Source organism: Nansenia antarctica, assembly GCF_963989245.1.
Source record: "Nansenia antarctica genome assembly, chromosome: 18".
NCBI classification, from domain to species: domain Eukaryota; kingdom Metazoa; phylum Chordata; class Actinopteri; order Argentiniformes; family Microstomatidae; genus Nansenia; species Nansenia antarctica.
In genome coordinates, this window is record NC_137691.1 from 18,451,574 (window position 1) to 18,470,553 (window position 18,980).

The window sequence follows — 18,980 nt, forward strand, 5'->3', positions numbered from 1 at the left end:
AACTCACATGGAACTAAAAGGAACATTCTATATCCCTCAAGGAATGGAATAAACTGAGGGAAACTTGCACAGAATCTCAGAATATTCCTACATTATGAACACTTTTCAAGTGATGTGAACGTGGGCACATATATTTGTCCCTGTGTGTGAGAACAGTGCAATCTAAGTAGGTCACAGAACCACTCCACTGACTAAATGTTCCTTAATGTTTCCCTTAATGAGCTTGAAGATATCGCATGGAAGTAATCATTTGCTCAGCTGGATACAGTGGTTATACTGTGTGTGTGCGTGTGTGTGTGTGTGTGTGTTTGTGTTTTTGTGTGTGTGTGTGTGTGTGTGTTTGTGTTTTTGTGTGTGTGTGTGTGTTTATGTGTGTGTACAATTGTGCGCATGTGCGTGCGTGCGTGTGTACTGTGCGTCTGTGCATGTGTGCGTCTACTGTATGCTTGTGAAAAGCCTACAGTAGTTGAATTCTACAGCAAATAATATCCACAAATGTAACCGTACTGCCCCCTAAAGATGGAAATATGTTATGACAATGATGTGGGTGATGGTAGTATGTAAAGATATGGGGTAAATGTTTCCTACGCGCCAATACAAAATGTGCTATCATGGGAAGGGAATTAAAACCACAAAGCTGTCTCTGTTTTCTCTCTACAGTAAGATCTGATCCCTTGTGTGCTGTGCTCTCTTCTGTAGTTACGGCTTTATTCTCTCTGGTAATGAACAGGTGCAGGTTGTGCTCGTGCTTCTCGTGCTTGTCATGCTTGTCTGTTGTCTGTGGGGGTTATTTCAGTAATCTTTCCCATGTGTGACATGTATGAACATTTCAGTAATAGTATGTGTTCATACAGTATGTGATTCAATAAACACATAAATTGCTCAGTGGGAAGCTGAAGGGATTTAGAATTGAAACTCACACACACACACACACACTCACACACACACACACACACACACACACACACACACACACACACACACACACACACACACACTCAGAGTTCACTCTCATTATCGCAGCTGTTGACAGCGAGATTTAATGAGTCTTAGGACACTCAGACATAGCAGAGTACATTTTGTTCATTTGGTAATGAAATAATTTATTAATACTGTAATATTAAAAAATATAGCAAAAGCTGTTCTATGTTAAAAGATGTTTAAATGTTGTAGAAGTAGGTTTTAAATGTCTGGATTTCCATCCCTTGTCTTAGTCTCATTGACCTCAAGCTGGTCGGGGGTCAGACTTCTGTGCAGCCTCCTTAGCCCAGTGTGCCTGCAGCGCAGCGACCGCTGCATCCACCTTGGAGCTCAGGAACTCTGGAGCCTCCAGCATGTAGAGAAGTTCTTCGTTGTCCATCTCCAGCAGCATCCCTGTGACCTTGGCAGCTAGACTGGGGTGAGTTTCCTTGATAAGTTGGAAGAGATGCTCACCTGGAGGGATGGAGAATCAAACAAATCAGTAACAGTTATTATACAGTATAGCTAATGGGGGATCTAAAGATCGTAAAGTAGACTCACCCAGCAGCTGTTTCCGCTCCTCAGGAGGAGTGGCGGCCAGCATGGAGGCAGTCAGCGAAGCAGGCTGCTGCTGCTGCTGCATGGGGACCTGGAGCTGGGGAGGAGCCATGTGCTGCTGTGGGTAGTGAGGCATGATGTAGGAGGGCATGTTCTGGAAGTACTGAGGTTGCACACTCTGGGTGGCCCAGCCAGGAGGAGGTCTCAGTTGATCCAGCTGGTTGGTGAGGTAGTAGGTAGTACCACCACGGGTCTGGGGCTGTGGAACGGGAGCCATGACGTATCCAGACGGTGGAGCAGGCTGGTAGGGGTCGATGACTAGGTCGGGCATGCCGCAGACACTGTACTCTTCTGTGATAAACGCCTGTTGGTGTGCTTGGCGGTCCTTCCTGCTCCGGGCCAGGGCCACATACAACGGCTTGTTGGCCACGACGCGGCCGTTCATCTCAGTCATGGCCTTGGTGGCGTCCTCGGGGGAGGAGAAGCGCACAAAGCCGAAGCCCTTGCTGCGTTGACCTTCCATCATCACCTTCGCACTGGTGATCGTTCCGAAGGAGGAGAACGCTCGGTGCAGACGCTCATCGTCCCAGCCATCATCCAGGTTCTTCACGTACAGATTGACACCCTGGTAAGCGAAAAAACCTGTTTAGTGAGATGTTTTTCATACCTCAAATACATCAACAATAACTATGTGTAAATAGTATCAACTTCTGTGTTAGTATCAGAGAACTGGAGGCCACAAACCTGGTATCTGGTCATACGCTCATGCTTCATGTGTTCAAACCGGTGCTTCAGCGCGGTCTGGCGCTCTCTTCTCTTCTGGGCACGGCCCACGTAGACCTTTCTCCCGTCGATGTTCTGACCATTCATGTCGTCGACAGCCTTCTGGGCGTCCTCATGCCTTTCGAAGCAAACAAAACCGAAACCCCTGGACTGACCCTTGACATCAGTCATGACCCGGACTCTCAGGGTTGGTCCATATATTTCAAACTTTTCCTTCAGTTTTTGGTCATCCATATCCTTGCCATGGTTTTTTATGTACACATTGGTGAACTCTCTGGCCCTGGCTCCATGTTCAGCCTCTCGTTCTTTGTTAGATTTGAAGTGTCCAATAAACACTGGTTTGTCATTGAACAGCATGCCATTCAGCCTCTTAATGGCTCTCTCAACAGCCTCCTGGCACTCATATTGCACATAGGCATGGCCTTTAGATTGGTCATTCTCATCACAAACCACCTTACAGGAAAGGACCTTTCCAAATGTAGAAAACGTGTCGTAGAGGGCCTGGCTGTCAATAGATTCCTCCAAGTTCTTGAGGAAAACATTGCCTACCCCACTCTTCCTCAGTGAAGGGTCAAGCTGAAACCACATGATGCGCATAGGTCTTCCTTGGAGGTCATCAAAGTTCATCGTTTCCAGAGCAAGCTCTGCATCAGCGTGCTGTTGAAAGTTGACATAGGCATACCCCAAGGATCGTTGGGTGATCTTGTCCCTGCACACTCGGATGGTAGTTGCACCTGCAGAGCTGAATTTCTCATCCAACATTGTCTCAGTGGTATCCTGGTGGAGATCTCCAACATACAACATACAGGCCATATTTAGTTATGTTAGAAAACTTCTCCTAACCCTAATATTTTAGCTTTGGATATTCTTGATAATAATCAAATGTGTGCTCTATGCAGAGGAATTGCAGGTCATTTAAATCATAACACTGTTGTTTACACTAGAACTGGTTCTAGAACCCCAGTTGTGTGGTCCTCGTTTTTTACATCATCACATTCTCAACTGTGAACTGTTTCTGTGTAACCATAGAAATCCTTGATGTTATATCTAAATTTCTATATGCAAATATGTTAACTACTCATTGTTACCTGAAGGGCTGTAGCCAGCAGTGTATGTTGTACAGAGTTTGGGTTTTTCTCCCATGTTGGGGTTCAGGAGACCTTCGCTAGGAGATGTATTTGGTGCACTCTGAACCACATACAGTATGGAGGGAATAGATATTCGGAGGAGAAAAGTATTTTGCACATATTTACTATATATATCAGAAGCACTGTTTTCATCAAAGACCCTAAAGAAGCAATGCATTTCTTATGATAGATAGATAGATAGTTTATTAGTCACACGACCAAAGCCGGTGGAATTTGTTCTCGCTGCCTGCTCTGCGCTGACTCGGTCAATAATGTGTAGTGAATTAAATGACTAGTTAGTTAGTGAAATCAAACTCATATATCGCAAACATAATGGGCATTTTTATCTTGTGGCCATCCACAATTATATGAATTGATTTAAGAAACATAATGACTGATTGCGTTGATGTCAATATTGACATTTTTTCAGAATAATAATGAGCAACTAGAAACTGCATGTGTATTGCATTATTTATGCTTTTCTGAATAACATTTTCGTATTCAGGTACATCCCTAGTTTCAAATCGTATTGTTTGTTCCCAGATCTATAAACACAGAGATGTTTTGATGTTTGATGACGGCTACAGAATAGCGATCCCTTTTCAATAATGTGTAGTAAATGAAATGACTAGTTAGTGAAATCAAAGTCCTATCTTGCAAACAGAATGGATTTTTTTAATAGTGTATAACAAATGATTGAACGATTGTATACTGTATAATAAATGAGCCCACTGCACTTGAATAAAAGCTCTTACTTAGTTTTCCAAAATGAGATTAATCAAATAGAGGTAAACAAATCTTGCTGATCTCAAATGTTATTGTTTGGCCCAGATCTAGAAGCACAGAGATGTATTGGCCTCTGAAGATAGTTTGAGAATTGATCACAGTCAGCGGTATTTAATGACTTTCCAAATGACTTTCCAAAATGTACAATCCAAAATGCAGAGCTATCAAGTCTCTCTCTACAGGACCACACTGTTGATATTCTGATCACTGACACAGTAAAGGACACTCAGACATAGCAGAGTACATTTTGTTCATTTGGTAATGAAATAATTTATTAATACTGTAATATCAAAAAATATAGCAAAAGCTGTTCTATGTTAAAAGATGTTTAAATGTTGTAGGAGTAGGTTTTAAATGTCTGGATTTCCATCCCTTGTCTTAGTCTCATTGAACACAAGCTGGTCGGGGGTCAGACTTCTGTGCAGCCTCCTTAGCCCAGTGTGCCTGCAGCGCAGCGACCGCATCATCCACCTTGGAGCTCAGGAACTCTGGAGCCTCCAGCATGTAGAGAAGTTCTTCGTTGTCCATCTCCAGCAGCATCCCTGTGACCTTGGCAGCTAGACTGGGGTGAGTTTCCTTGATAAGTTGGAAGAGATGCTCACCTGGAGGGATGGAGAATCAAACAAATCAGTAACAGTTATTATACAGTATAGCTAATGGGGGATCTAAAGATCGTAAAGTAGACTCACCCAGCAGCTGTTTCCGCTCCTCAGGAGGAGTGGCGGCCAGCATGGAGGCAGTCAGCGAAGCAGGCTGCTGCTGCTGCTGCATGGGGACCTGGGACCAGTGTGCCCGCAGCGCAGCGACCGCTGCATCCACCTTGGAGCTCAGGAACTCTGGAGCCTCCAGCATGTAGAGAAGTTCTTCGTTGTCCATCTCCAGCAGCATCCCTGTGACCTTGGCAGCTAGACTGGGGTGAGTTTCCTTGATAAGTTGGAAGAGATGCTCACCTGGAGGGATGGAGAATCAAACAAATCAGTAACAGTTATTATACAGTATAGCTAATGGGGGATCTAAAGATCGTAAAGTAGACTCACCCAGCAGCTGTTTCCGCTCCTCAGGAGGAGTGGCGGCCAGCATGGAGGCAGTCAGCGAAGCAGGCTGCTGCTGCTGCTGCATGGGGACCTGGAGCTGGGGAGGAGCCATGTGCTGCTTTGGGTAGTGAGGCATGATGTAGGAGGGCATGTTCTGGAAGTACTGAGGTTGCACACTCTGGGTGGCCCAGCCAGGAGGAGGTCTCAGTTGATCCAGCTGGTTGGTGAGGTAGTAGGTAGTACCACCACGGGTCTGGGGCTGTGGAACGGGAGCCATGACGTATCCAGACGGTGGAGCAGGCTGGTAGGGGTCGATGACTAGGTCGGGCATGCCGCAGACACTGTACTCTTCTGTGATAAACGCCTGTTGGTGTGCTTGGCGGTCCTTCCTGCTCCGGGCCAGGGCCACATACAACGGCTTGTTGGCCACGACGCGGCCGTTCATCTCTGTCATGGCCTTGGTGGCGTCCTCGGGGGAGGAGAAGCGCACAAAGCCGAAGCCCTTGCTGCGTTGACCTTCCATCATCACCTTCGCACTGGTGATCGTTCCGAAGGAGGAGAACGCTCGGTGCAGACGCTCATCGTCCCAGCCATCATCCAGGTTCTTCACGTACAGATTGACACCCTGGTAAGCGAAAAAACCTGTTTAGTGAGATGTTTTTCATACCTCAAATACATCAACAATAACTATGTGTAAATAGTATCAACTTCTGTGTTAGTATCAGAGAACTGGAGGCCACAAACCTGGTATCTGGTCATACGCTCATGCTTCATGTGTTCAAACCGGTGCTTCAGCGCGGTCTGGCGCTCTCTTCTCTTCTGGGCACGGCCCACGTAGACCTTTCTCCCGTCGATGTTCTGACCATTCATGTCGTCGACAGCCTTCTGGGCGTCCTCATGCCTTTCGAAGCAAACAAAACCGAAACCCCTGGACTGACCCTTGACATCAGTCATGACCCGGACTCTCAGGGTTGGTCCATATATTTCAAACTTTTCCTTCAGTTTTTGGTCATCCATATCCTTGCCATGGTTTTTTATGTACACATTGGTGAACTCTCTGGCCCTGGCTCCATGTTCAGCCTCTCGTTCTTTGTTAGATTTGAAGTGTCCAATAAACACTGGTTTGTCATTGAACAGCATGCCATTCAGCCTCTTAATGGCTCTCTCAGCAGCCTCCTGGCACTCATATTGCACATAGGCATGGCCTTTAGATTGGCCATTCTCATCACAGACCACCTTACAGGAAAGGACCTTTCCAAATGTAGAAAACGTGTCGTAGAGGGCCTGGCTGTCAATAGATTCCTCCAAGTTCTTGAGGAAAACATTGCCTACCCCACTCTTCCTCAGTGAAGGGTCAAGCTGAAACCACATGATGCGCATAGGTCTTCCTTGGAGGTCATCAAAGTTCATCGTTTCCAGAGCAAGCTCTGCATCAGCGTGCTGTTGAAAGTTGACATAGGCATACCCCAAGGATCGTTGGGTGATCTTGTCCCTGCACACTCGGATGGTAGTTGCACCTGCAGAGCTGAATTTCTCATCCAACATTGTCTCAGTGGTATCCTGGTGGAGATCTCCAACATACAACATACAGGCCATATTTAGTTATGTTAGAAAACTTCTCCTAACCCTAATATTTTAGCTTTGGATATTCTTGATAATAATCAAATGTGTGCTCTATGCAGAGGAATTGCAGGTCATTTAAATCATAACACTGTTGTTTACACTAGAACTGGTTCTAGAACCCCAGTTGTGTGGTCCTCGTTTTTTACATCATCACATTCTCAACTGTGAACTGTTTCTGTGTAACCATAGAAATCCTTGATGTTATATCTACATTTCTATATGCAAATATGTTAACTACTCATTGTTACCTGAAGGGCTGTAGCCAGCAGTGTATGTTGTACAGAGTTTGGGTTTTTCTCCCATGTTGGGGTTCAGGAGACCTTCGCTAGGAGATGTATTTGGTGCACTCTGAACCACATACAGTATGGAGGGAATAGATATTCGGAGGAGAAAAGTATTTTGCACATATTTACTATATATATCAGAAGCACTGTTTTCATCAAAGACCCTAAAGAAGCAATGCATTTCTTATGATAGATAGATAGATAGTTTATTAGTCACACGACCAAAGCCGGTGGAATTTGTTCTCGCTGCCTGCTCTGCGCTGACTCGGTCAATAATGTGTAGTGAATTAAATGACTAGTTAGTTAGTGAAATCAAACTCATATATCGCAAACATAATGGGCATTTTTATCTTGTGGCCATCCACAATTATATGAATTGATTTAAGAAACATAATGACTGATTGCGTTGATGTCAATATTGACATTTTTTCAGAATAATAATGAGCAACTAGAAACTGTATGTGTATTGCATTATTTATGCTTTTCTGAATAACATTTTCGTATTCAGGTACATCCCTAGTTTCAAATCGTATTGTTTGTTCCCAGATCTATAAACACAGAGATGTTTTGATGTTTGATGACGGCTACAGAATAGCGATCCCTTTTCAATAATGTGTAGTAAATGAAATGACTAGTTAGTGAAATCAAAGTCCTATCTTGCAAACAGAATGGATTTTTAAAATAGTGTATAACAAATGATTGAACGATTGTATACTGTATAATAAATGAGCCCACTGCACTTGAATAAAAGCTCTTACTTAGTTTTCCAAAATGAGATTAATCAAATAGAGGTAAACAAATCTTGCTGATCTCAAATGTTATTGTTTGGCCCAGATCTAGAAGCACAGAGATGTATTGGCCTCTGAAGATAGTTTGAGAATTGATCACAGTCAGCGGTATTTAATGACTTTCCAAATGACTTTCCAAAATGTACAATCCAAAATGCAGAGCTATCAAGTCTCTCTCTACAGGACCACACTGTTGATATTCTGATCACTGACACAGTAAAGGACACTCAGACATAGCAGAGTACATTTTGTTCATTTGGTAATGAAATAATTTATTAATACTGTAATATCAAAAAATATAGCAAAAGCTGTTCTATGTTAAAAGATGTTTAAATGTTGTAGGAGTAGGTTTTAAATGTCTGGATTTCCATCCCTTGTCTTAGTCTCATTGAACTCAAGCTGGTCGGGGGTCAGACTTCTGTGCAGCCTCCTTAGCCCAGTGTGCCTGCAGCGCAGCGACCGCATCATCCACCTTGGAGCTCAGGAACTCTGGAGCCTCCAGCATGTAGAGAAGTTCTTCGTTGTCCATCTCCAGCAGCATCCCTGTGACCTTGGCAGCTAGACTGGGGTGAGTTTCCTTGATAAGTTGGAAGAGATGCTCACCTGGAGGGATGGAGAATCAAACAAATCAGTAACAGTTATTATACAGTATAGCTAATGGGGGATCTAAAGATCGTAAAGTAGACTCACCCAGCAGCTGTTTCCGCTCCTCAGGAGGAGTGGCGGCCAGCATGGAGGCAGTCAGCGAAGCAGGCTGCTGCTGCTGCTGCATGGGGACCTGGGACCAGTGTGCCCTCAGCGCAGCGACCGCTGCATCCACCTTGGAGCTCAGGAACTCTGGAGCCTCCAGCATGTAGAGAAGTTCTTCGTTGTCCATCTCCAGCAGCATCCCTGTGACCTTGGCAGCTAGACTGGGGTGAGTTTCCTTGATAAGTTGGAAGAGATGCTCACCTGGAGGGATGGAGAATCAAACAAATCAGTAACAGTTATTATACAGTATAGCTAATGGGGGATCTAAAGATCGTAAAGTAGACTCACCCAGCAGCTGTTTCCGCTCCTCAGGAGGAGTGGCGGCCAGCATGGAGGCAGTCAGCGAAGCAGGCTGCTGCTGCTGCTGCATGGGGACCTGGGACCAGTGTGCCTGCAGCGCAGCGACCGCTGCATCCACCTTGGAGCTCAGGAACTCTGGAGCCTCCAGCATGTAGAGAAGTTCTTCGTTGTCCATCTCCAGCAGCATCCCTGTGACCTTGGCAGCTAGACTGGGGTGAGTTTCCTTGATAAGTTGGAAGAGATGCTCACCTGGAGGGATGGAGAATCAAACAAATCAGTAACAGTTATTATACAGTATAGCTAATGGGGGATCTAAAGATCGTAAAGTAGACTCACCCAGCAGCTGTTTCCGCTCCTCAGGAGGAGTGGCGGCCAGCATGGAGGCAGTCAGCGAAGCAGGCTGCTGCTGCTGCTGCATGGGGACCTGGAGCTGGGGAGGAGCCATGTGCTGCTTTGGGTAGTGAGGCATGATGTAGGAGGGCATGTTCTGGAAGTACTGAGGTTGCACACTCTGGGTGGCCCAGCCAGGAGGAGGTCTCAGTTGATCCAGCTGGTTGGTGAGGTAGTAGGTAGTACCACCACGGGTCTGGGGCTGTGGAACGGGAGCCATGACGTATCCAGACGGTGGAGCAGGCTGGTAGGGGTCGATGACTAGGTCGGGCATGCCGCAGACACTGTACTCTTCTGTGATAAACGCCTGTTGGTGTGCTTGGCGGTCCTTCCTGCTCCGGGCCAGGGCCACATACAACGGCTTGTTGGCCACGACGCGGCCGTTCATCTCAGTCATGGCCTTGGTGGCGTCCTCGGGGGAGGAGAAGCGCACAAAGCCGAAGCCCTTGCTGCGTTGACCTTCCATCATCACCTTCGCACTGGTGATCGTTCCGAAGGAGGAGAACGCTCGGTGCAGACGCTCATCGTCCCAGCCATCATCCAGGTTCTTCACGTACAGATTGACACCCTGGTAAGCGAAAAAACCTGTTTAGTGAGATGTTTTTCATACCTCAAATACATCAACAATAACTATGTGTAAATAGTATCAACTTCTGTGTTAGTATCAGAGAACTGGAGGCCACAAACCTGGTATCTGGTCATACGCTCATGCTTCATGTGTTCAAACCGGTGCTTCAGCGCGGTCTGGCGCTCTCTTCTCTTCTGGGCACGGCCCACGTAGACCTTTCTCCCGTCGATGTTCTGACCATTCATGTCGTCGACAGCCTTCTGGGCGTCCTCATGCCTTTCGAAGCAAACAAAACCGAAACCCCTGGACTGACCCTTGACATCAGTCATGACCCGGACTCTCAGGGTTGGTCCATATATTTCAAACTTTTCCTTCAGTTTTTGGTCATCCATATCCTTGCCATGGTTTTTTATGTACACATTGGTGAACTCTCTGGCCCTGGCTCCATGTTCAGCCTCTCGTTCTTTGTTAGATTTGAAGTGTCCAATAAACACTGGTTTGTCATTGAACAGCATGCCATTCAGCCTCTTAATGGCTCTCTCAGCAGCCTCCTGGCACTCATATTGCACATAGGCATGGCCTTTAGATTGGCCATTCTCATCACAGACCACCTTACAGGAAAGGACCTTTCCAAATGTAGAAAACGTGTCGTAGAGGGCCTGGCTGTCAATAGATTCCTCCAAGTTCTTGAGGAAAACATTGCCTACCCCACTCTTCCTCAGTGAAGGGTCAAGCTGAAACCACATGATGCGCATAGGTCTTCCTTGGAGGTCATCAAAGTTCATCGTTTCCAGAGCAAGCTCTGCATCAGCGTGCTGTTGAAAGTTGACATAGGCATACCCCAAGGATCGTTGGGTGATCTTGTCCCTGCACACTCGGATGGTAGTTGCACCTGCAGAGCTGAATTTCTCATCCAACATTGTCTCAGTGGTATCCTGGTGGAGATCTCCAACATACAACATACAGGCCATATTTAGTTATGTTAGAAAACTTCTCCTAACCCTAATATTTTAGCTTTGGATATTCTTGATAATAATCAAATGTGTGCTCTATGCAGAGGAATTGCAGGTCATTTAAATCATAACACTGTTGTTTACACTAGAACTGGTTCTAGAACCCCAGTTGTGTGGTCCTCGTTTTTTACATCATCACATTCTCAACTGTGAACTGTTTCTGTGTAACCATAGAAATCCTTGATGTTATATCTACATTTCTATATGCAAATATGTTAACTACTCATTGTTACCTGAAGGGCTGTAGCCAGCAGTGTATGTTGTACAGAGTTTGGGTTTTTCTCCCATGTTGGGGTTCAGGAGACCTTCGCTAGGAGATGTATTTGGTGCACTCTGAACCACATACAGTATGGAGGGAATAGATATTCGGAGGAGAAAAGTATTTTGCACATATTTACTATATATATCAGAAGCACTGTTTTCATCAAAGACCCTAAAGAAGCAATGCATTTCTTATGATAGATAGATAGATAGATAGTTTATTAGTCACACGACCAAAGCCGGTGGAATTTGTTCTCGCTGCCTGCTCTGCGCTGACTCGGTCAATAATGTGTAGTGAATTAAATGACTAGTTAGTTAGTGAAATCAAACTCATATATCGCAAACATAATGGGCATTTTTATCTTGTGGCCATCCACAATTATATGAATTGATTTAAGAAACATAATGACTGATTGCGTTGATGTCAATATTGACATTTTTTCAGAATAATAATGAGCAACTAGAAACTGTATGTGTATTGCATTATTTATGCTTTTCTGAATAACATTTTCGTATTCAGGTACATCCCTAGTTTCAAATCGTATTGTTTGTTCCCAGATCTATAAACACAGAGATGTTTTGATGTTTGATGACGGCTACAGAATAGCGATCCCTTTTCAATAATGTGTAGTAAATGAAATGACTAGTTAGTGAAATCAAAGTCCTATCTTGCAAACAGAATGGATTTTTAAAATAGTGTATAACAAATGATTGAACGATTGTATACTGTATAATAAATGAGCCCACTGCACTTGAATAAAAGCTCTTACTTAGTTTTCCAAAATGAGATTAATCAAATAGAGGTAAACAAATCTTGCTGATCTCAAATGTTATTGTTTGGCCCAGATCTAGAAGCACAGAGATGTATTGGCCTCTGAAGATAGTTTGAGAATTGATCACAGTCAGCGGTATTTAATGACTTTCCAAATGACTTTCCAAAATGTACAATCCAAAATGCAGAGCTATCAAGTCTCTCTCTACAGGACCACACTGTTGATATTCTGATCACTGACACAGTAAAGGACACTCAGACATAGCAGAGTACATTTTGTTCATTTGGTAATGAAATAATTTATTAATACTGTAATATCAAAAAATATAGCAAAAGCTGTTCTATGTTAAAAGATGTTTAAATGTTGTAGGAGTAGGTTTTAAATGTCTGGATTTCCATCCCTTGTCTTAGTCTCATTGAACTCAAGCTGGTCGGGGGTCAGACTTCTGTGCAGCCTCCTTAGCCCAGTGTGCCTGCAGCGCAGCGACCGCATCATCCACCTTGGAGCTCAGGAACTCTGGAGCCTCCAGCATGTAGAGAAGTTCTTCGTTGTCCATCTCCAGCAGCATCCCTGTGACCTTGGCAGCTAGACTGGGGTGAGTTTCCTTGATAAGTTGGAAGAGATGCTCACCTGGAGGGATGGAGAATCAAACAAATCAGTAACAGTTATTATACAGTATAGCTAATGGGGGATCTAAAGATCGTAAAGTAGACTCACCCAGCAGCTGTTTCCGCTCCTCAGGAGGAGTGGCGGCCAGCATGGAGGCAGTCAGCGAAGCAGGCTGCTGCTGCTGCTGCATGGGGACCTGGGACCAGTGTGCCCTCAGCGCAGCGACCGCTGCATCCACCTTGGAGCTCAGGAACTCTGGAGCCTCCAGCATGTAGAGAAGTTCTTCGTTGTCCATCTCCAGCAGCATCCCTGTGACCTTGGCAGCTAGACTGGGGTGAGTTTCCTTGATAAGTTGGAAGAGATGCTCACCTGGAGGGATGGAGAATCAAACAAATCAGTAACAGTTATTATACAGTATAGCTAATGGGGGATCTAAAGATCGTAAAGTAGACTCACCCAGCAGCTGTTTCCGCTCCTCAGGAGGAGTGGCGGCCAGCATGGAGGCAGTCAGCGAAGCAGGCTGCTGCTGCTGCTGCATGGGGACCTGGGACCAGTGTGCCTGCAGCGCAGCGACCGCTGCATCCACCTTGGAGCTCAGGAACTCTGGAGCCTCCAGCATGTAGAGAAGTTCTTCGTTGTCCATCTCCAGCAGCATCCCTGTGACCTTGGCAGCTAGACTGGGGTGAGTTTCCTTGATAAGTTGGAAGAGATGCTCACCTGGAGGGATGGAGAATCAAACAAATCAGTAACAGTTATTATACAGTATAGCTAATGGGGGATCTAAAGATCGTAAAGTAGACTCACCCAGCAGCTGTTTCCGCTCCTCAGGAGGAGTGGCGGCCAGCATGGAGGCAGTCAGCGAAGCAGGCTGCTGCTGCTGCTGCATGGGGACCTGGAGCTGGGGAGGAGCCATGTGCTGCTTTGGGTAGTGAGGCATGATGTAGGAGGGCATGTTCTGGAAGTACTGAGGTTGCACACTCTGGGTGGCCCAGCCAGGAGGAGGTCTCAGTTGATCCAGCTGGTTGGTGAGGTAGTAGGTAGTACCACCACGGGTCTGGGGCTGTGGAACGGGAGCCATGACGTATCCAGACGGTGGAGCAGGCTGGTAGGGGTCGATGACTAGGTCGGGCATGCCGCAGACACTGTACTCTTCTGTGATAAACGCCTGTTGGTGTGCTTGGCGGTCCTTCCTGCTCCGGGCCAGGGCCACATACAACGGCTTGTTGGCCACGACGCGGCCGTTCATCTCTGTCATGGCCTTGGTGGCGTCCTCGGGGGAGGAGAAGCGCACAAAGCCGAAGCCCTTGCTGCGTTGACCTTCCATCATCACCTTCGCACTGGTGATCGTTCCGAAGGAGGAGAACGCTCGGTGCAGACGCTCATCGTCCCAGCCATCATCCAGGTTCTTCACGTACAGATTGACACCCTGGTAAGCGAAAAAACCTGTTTAGTGAGATGTTTTTCATACCTCAAATACATCAACAATAACTATGTGTAAATAGTATCAACTTCTGTGTTAGTATCAGAGAACTGGAGGCCACAAACCTGGTATCTGGTCATACGCTCATGCTTCATGTGTTCAAACCGGTGCTTCAGCGCGGTCTGGCGCTCTCTTCTCTTCTGGGCACGGCCCACGTAGACCTTTCTCCCGTCGATGTTCTGACCATTCATGTCGTCGACAGCCTTCTGGGCGTCCTCATGCCTTTCGAAGCAAACAAAACCGAAACCCCTGGACTGACCCTTGACATCAGTCATGACCCGGACTCTCAGGGTTGGTCCATATATTTCAAACTTTTCCTTCAGTTTTTGGTCATCCATATCCTTGCCATGGTTTTTTATGTACACATTGGTGAACTCTCTGGCCCTGGCTCCATGTTCAGCCTCTCGTTCTTTGTTAGATTTGAAGTGTCCAATAAACACTGGTTTGTCATTGAACAGCATGCCATTCAGCCTCTTAATGGCTCTCTCAGCAGCCTCCTGGCACTCATATTGCACATAGGCATGGCCTTTAGATTGGCCATTCTCATCACAGACCACCTTACAGGAAAGGACCTTTCCAAATGTAGAAAACGTGTCGTAGAGGGCCTGGCTGTCAATAGATTCCTCCAAGTTCTTGAGGAAAACATTGCCTACCCCACTCTTCCTCAGTGAAGGGTCAAGCTGAAACCACATGATGCGCATAGGTCTTCCTTGGAGGTCATCAAAGTTCATCGTTTCCAGAGCAAGCTCTGCATCAGCGTGCTGTTGAAAGTTGACATAGGCATACCCCAAGGATCGTTGGGTGATCTTGTCCCTGCACACTCGGATGGTAGTTGCACCTGCAGAGCTGAATTTCTCATCCAACATTGTCTCAGTGGTATCCTGGTGGAGATCTCCAACATACAACATACAGGCCATATTTAGTTATGTTAGAAAACTTCTCCTAACCCTAATATTTTAGCTTTGGATATTCTTGATAATAATCAAATGTGTGCTCTATGCAGAGGAATTGCAGGTCATTTAAATCATAACACTGTTGTTTACACTAGAACTGGTTCTAGAACCCCAGTTGTGTGGTCCTCGTTTTTTACATCATCACATTCTCAACTGTGAACTGTTTCTGTGTAACCATAGAAATCCTTGATGTTATATCTACATTTCTATATGCAAATATGTTAACTACTCATTGTTACCTGAAGGGCTGTAGCCAGCAGTGTATGTTGTACAGAGTTTGGGTTTTTCTCCCATGTTGGGGTTCAGGAGACCTTCGCTAGGAGATGTATTTGGTGCACTCTGAACCACATACAGTATGGAGGGAATAGATATTCGGAGGAGAAAAGTATTTTGCACATATTTACTATATATATCAGAAGCACTGTTTTCATCAAAGACCCTAAAGAAGCAATGCATTTCTTATGATAGATAGATAGATAGTTTATTAGTCACACGACCAAAGCCGGTGGAATTTGTTCTCGCTGCCTGCTCTGCGCTGACTCGGTCAATAATGTGTAGTGAATTAAATGACTAGTTAGTTAGTGAAATCAAACTCATATATCGCAAACATAATGGGCATTTTTATCTTGTGGCCATCCACAATTATATGAATTGATTTAAGAAACATAATGACTGATTGCGTTGATGTCAATATTGACATTTTTTCAGAATAATAATGAGCAACTAGAAACTGTATGTGTATTGCATTATTTATGCTTTTCTGAATAACATTTTCGTATTCAGGTACATCCCTAGTTTCAAATCGTATTGTTTGTTCCCAGATCTATAAACACAGAGATGTTTTGATGTTTGATGACGGCTACAGAATAGCGATCCCTTTTCAATAATGTGTAGTAAATGAAATGACTAGTTAGTGAAATCAAAGTCCTATCTTGCAAACAGAATGGATTTTTAAAATAGTGTATAACAAATGATTGAACGATTGTATACTGTATAATAAATGAGCCCACTGCACTTGAATAAAAGCTCTTACTTAGTTTTCCAAAATGAGATTAATCAAATAGAGGTAAACAAATCTTGCTGATCTCAAATGTTATTGTTTGGCCCAGATCTAGAAGCACAGAGATGTATTGGCCTCTGAAGATAGTTTGAGAATTGATCACAGTCAGCGGTATTTAATGACTTTCCAAATGACTTTCCAAAATGTACAATCCAAAATGCAGAGCTATCAAGTCTCTCTCTACAGGACCACACTGTTGATATTCTGATCACTGACACAGTAAAGGACACTCAGACATAGCAGAGTACATTTTGTTCATTTGGTAATGAAATAATTTATTAATACTGTAATATCAAAAAATATAGCAAAAGCTGTTCTATGTTAAAAGATGTTTAAATGTTGTAGGAGTAGGTTTTAAATGTCTGGATTTCCATCCCTTGTCTTAGTCTCATTGAACTCAAGCTGGTCGGGGGTCAGACTTCTGTGCAGCCTCCTTAGCCCAGTGTGCCTGCAGCGCAGCGACCGCATCATCCACCTTGGAGCTCAGGAACTCTGGAGCCTCCAGCATGTAGAGAAGTTCTTCGTTGTCCATCTCCAGCAGCATCCCTGTGACCTTGGCAGCTAGACTGGGGTGAGTTTCCTTGATAAGTTGGAAGAGATGCTCACCTGGAGGGATGGAGAATCAAACAAATCAGTAACAGTTATTATACAGTATAGCTAATGGGGGATCTAAAGATCGTAAAGTAGACTCACCCAGCAGCTGTTTCCGCTCCTCAGGAGGAGTGGCGGCCAGCATGGAGGCAGTCAGCGAAGCAGGCTGCTGCTGCTGCTGCATGGGGACCTGGGACCAGTGTGCCTGCAGCGCAGCGACCGCTGCATCCACCTTGGAGCTCAGGAACTCTGGAGCCTCCAGCATGTAGAGAAGTTCTTCGTTGTCCATCTCCAGCAGCATCCCTGTGACCTTGGCAGCTAGACTGGGGTGAGTTTCCTTGATAAGTTGGAAGAGATGCTCACCTGGAGGGATGGAGAATCAAACAAATCAGTAACAGTTATTATACAGTATAGCTAATGGGGGATCTAAAGATCGTAAAGTAGACTCACCCAGCAGCTGTTTCCGCTCCTCAGGAGGAGTGGCGGCCAGCATGGAGGCAGTCAGCGAAGCAGGCTGCTGCTGCTGCTGCTGCATGGGGACCTGGAGCTGGGGAGGAGCCATGTGCTGCTTTGGGTAGTGAGGCATGATGTAGGAGGGCATGTTCTGGAAGTACTGAGGTTGCACACTCTGGGTGGCCCAGCCAGGAGGAGGTCTCAGTTGATCCAGCTGGTTGGTGAGGTAGTAGGTAGTACCACCACGGGTCTGGGGCTGTGGAACGGGAGCCATGACGTATCCAGACGGTGGAGCAGGCTGGTAGGGGTCGATGACTAGGTCGGGCATGCCGCAGACACTGTACTCTTCTGTGATAAACGCCTGTTGGTGTGCTTGGCGGTCCTTCCTGCTCCGGGCCAGGGCCACATACAACGGCTTGTTGGCCACGACGCGGCCGTTCATCTCTGTCATGGCCTTGGTGGCGTCCTCGGGGGAGGAGAAGCGCACAAAGCCGAAGCCCTTGCTGCGTTGACCTTCCATCATCACCTTCGCACTGGTGATCGTTCCGAAGGAGGAGAACGCTCGGTGCAGACGCTCATCGTCCCAGCCATCATCCAGGTTCTTCACGTACAGATTGACACCCTGGTAAGCGAAAAAACCTGTTTAGTGAGATGTTTTTCATACCTCAAATACATCAACAATAACTATGTGTAAATAGTATCAACTTCTGTGTTAGTATCAGAGAACTGGAGGCCACAAACCTGGTATCTGGTCATACGCTCATGCTTCATGTGTTCAAACCGGTGCTTCAGCGCGGTCTGGCGCTCTCTTCTCTTCTGGGCACGGCCCACGTAGACCTTTCTCCCGTCGATGTTCTGACCATTCATGTCGTCGACAGCCTTCTGGGCGTCCTCATGCCTTTCGAAGCAAACAAAACCGAAACCCCTGGACTGACCCTTGACATCAGTCATGACCCGGACTCTCAGGGTTGGTCCATATATTTCAAACTTTTCCTTCAGTTTTTGGTCATCCATATCCTTGCCATGGTTTTTTATGTACACATTGGTGAACTCTCTGGCCCTGGCTCCATGTTCAGCCTCTCGTTCTTTGTTAGATTTGAAGTGTCCAATAAACACTGGTTTGTCATTGAACAGCATGCCATTCAGCCTCTTAATGGCTCTCTCAGCAGCCTCCTGGCACTCATATTGCACATAGGCATGGCCTTTAGATTGGCCATTCTCATCACAGACCACCTTACAGGAAAGGACCTTTCCAAATGTAGAAAACGTGTCGTAGAGGGCCTGGCTGTCAATAGATTCCTCCAAGTTCTTGAGGAAAACATTGCCTACCCCACTCTTCCTCAGTGAAGGGTCAAGCTGAAACCACATGATGCGCATAGGTCTTCCTTGGAGGTCATCAAAGTTCATCGTTTCCAGAGCAAGCTCTGCATCAGCGTGCTGTTGAAAGTTGACATAGGCATACCCCAAGGATCGTTGGGTGATCTTGTCCCTGCACACTCGGATGGTAGTTGCACCTGCAGAGCTGAATTTCTCATCCAACATTGTCTCAGTGGTATCCTGGTGGAGATCTCCAACATACAACATACAGGCCATATTTAGTTATGTTAGAAAACTTCTCCTAACCCTAATATTTTAGCTTTGGATATGTTACGGCTGGGCCGTCACACACGCCCTCCCCCGCCCCCACAGCTCGAGCACCCGCCCCCACAACTCGAGCACAGCGTGCTCTCCGCCGCAGGTGAAGCTCGTTCCCGGTGATTGGAGGGTTATCCAGCCACAGTCAAACCAACACACCTGTCTCCACTCCCAATCAACCCTCTGGCTACATCTACCCTG

The 18,980-nt window shown here is 45.9% G+C and overlaps 2 protein-coding genes across 2 annotated transcripts; both read right to left on the reverse strand.

Annotated features, from left to right (window-relative positions):
* Positions 1-1,014: 1,014 nt before the first annotated feature.
* LOC308173053 (polyadenylate-binding protein 1A-like) lies at positions 1,015-3,063 on the reverse strand (the record flags this gene model as incomplete). Its single annotated transcript, XM_080548019.1, has 4 exons — positions 1,015-1,023; positions 1,628-1,975; positions 2,048-2,143; positions 2,263-3,063. The coding sequence occupies 4 exons, from the start codon at positions 3,061-3,063 to the stop codon at positions 1,015-1,017; spliced, it is 1,254 nt and encodes a 417-aa protein (XP_080404145.1).
* Positions 3,064-16,280: 13,217 nt separating this feature from the next.
* Positions 16,281-18,686, reverse strand: LOC308173054 (polyadenylate-binding protein 1A-like; the record flags this gene model as incomplete). The annotated part of the gene is made up of 3 exons (XM_080548020.1): positions 16,281-16,304; positions 17,251-17,766; positions 17,886-18,686. 3 exons carry the CDS (start codon positions 18,684-18,686, stop codon positions 16,281-16,283), a joined length of 1,341 nt encoding a protein of 446 aa, XP_080404146.1.
* Between the last annotated feature and the right edge of the window lie 294 nt (positions 18,687-18,980).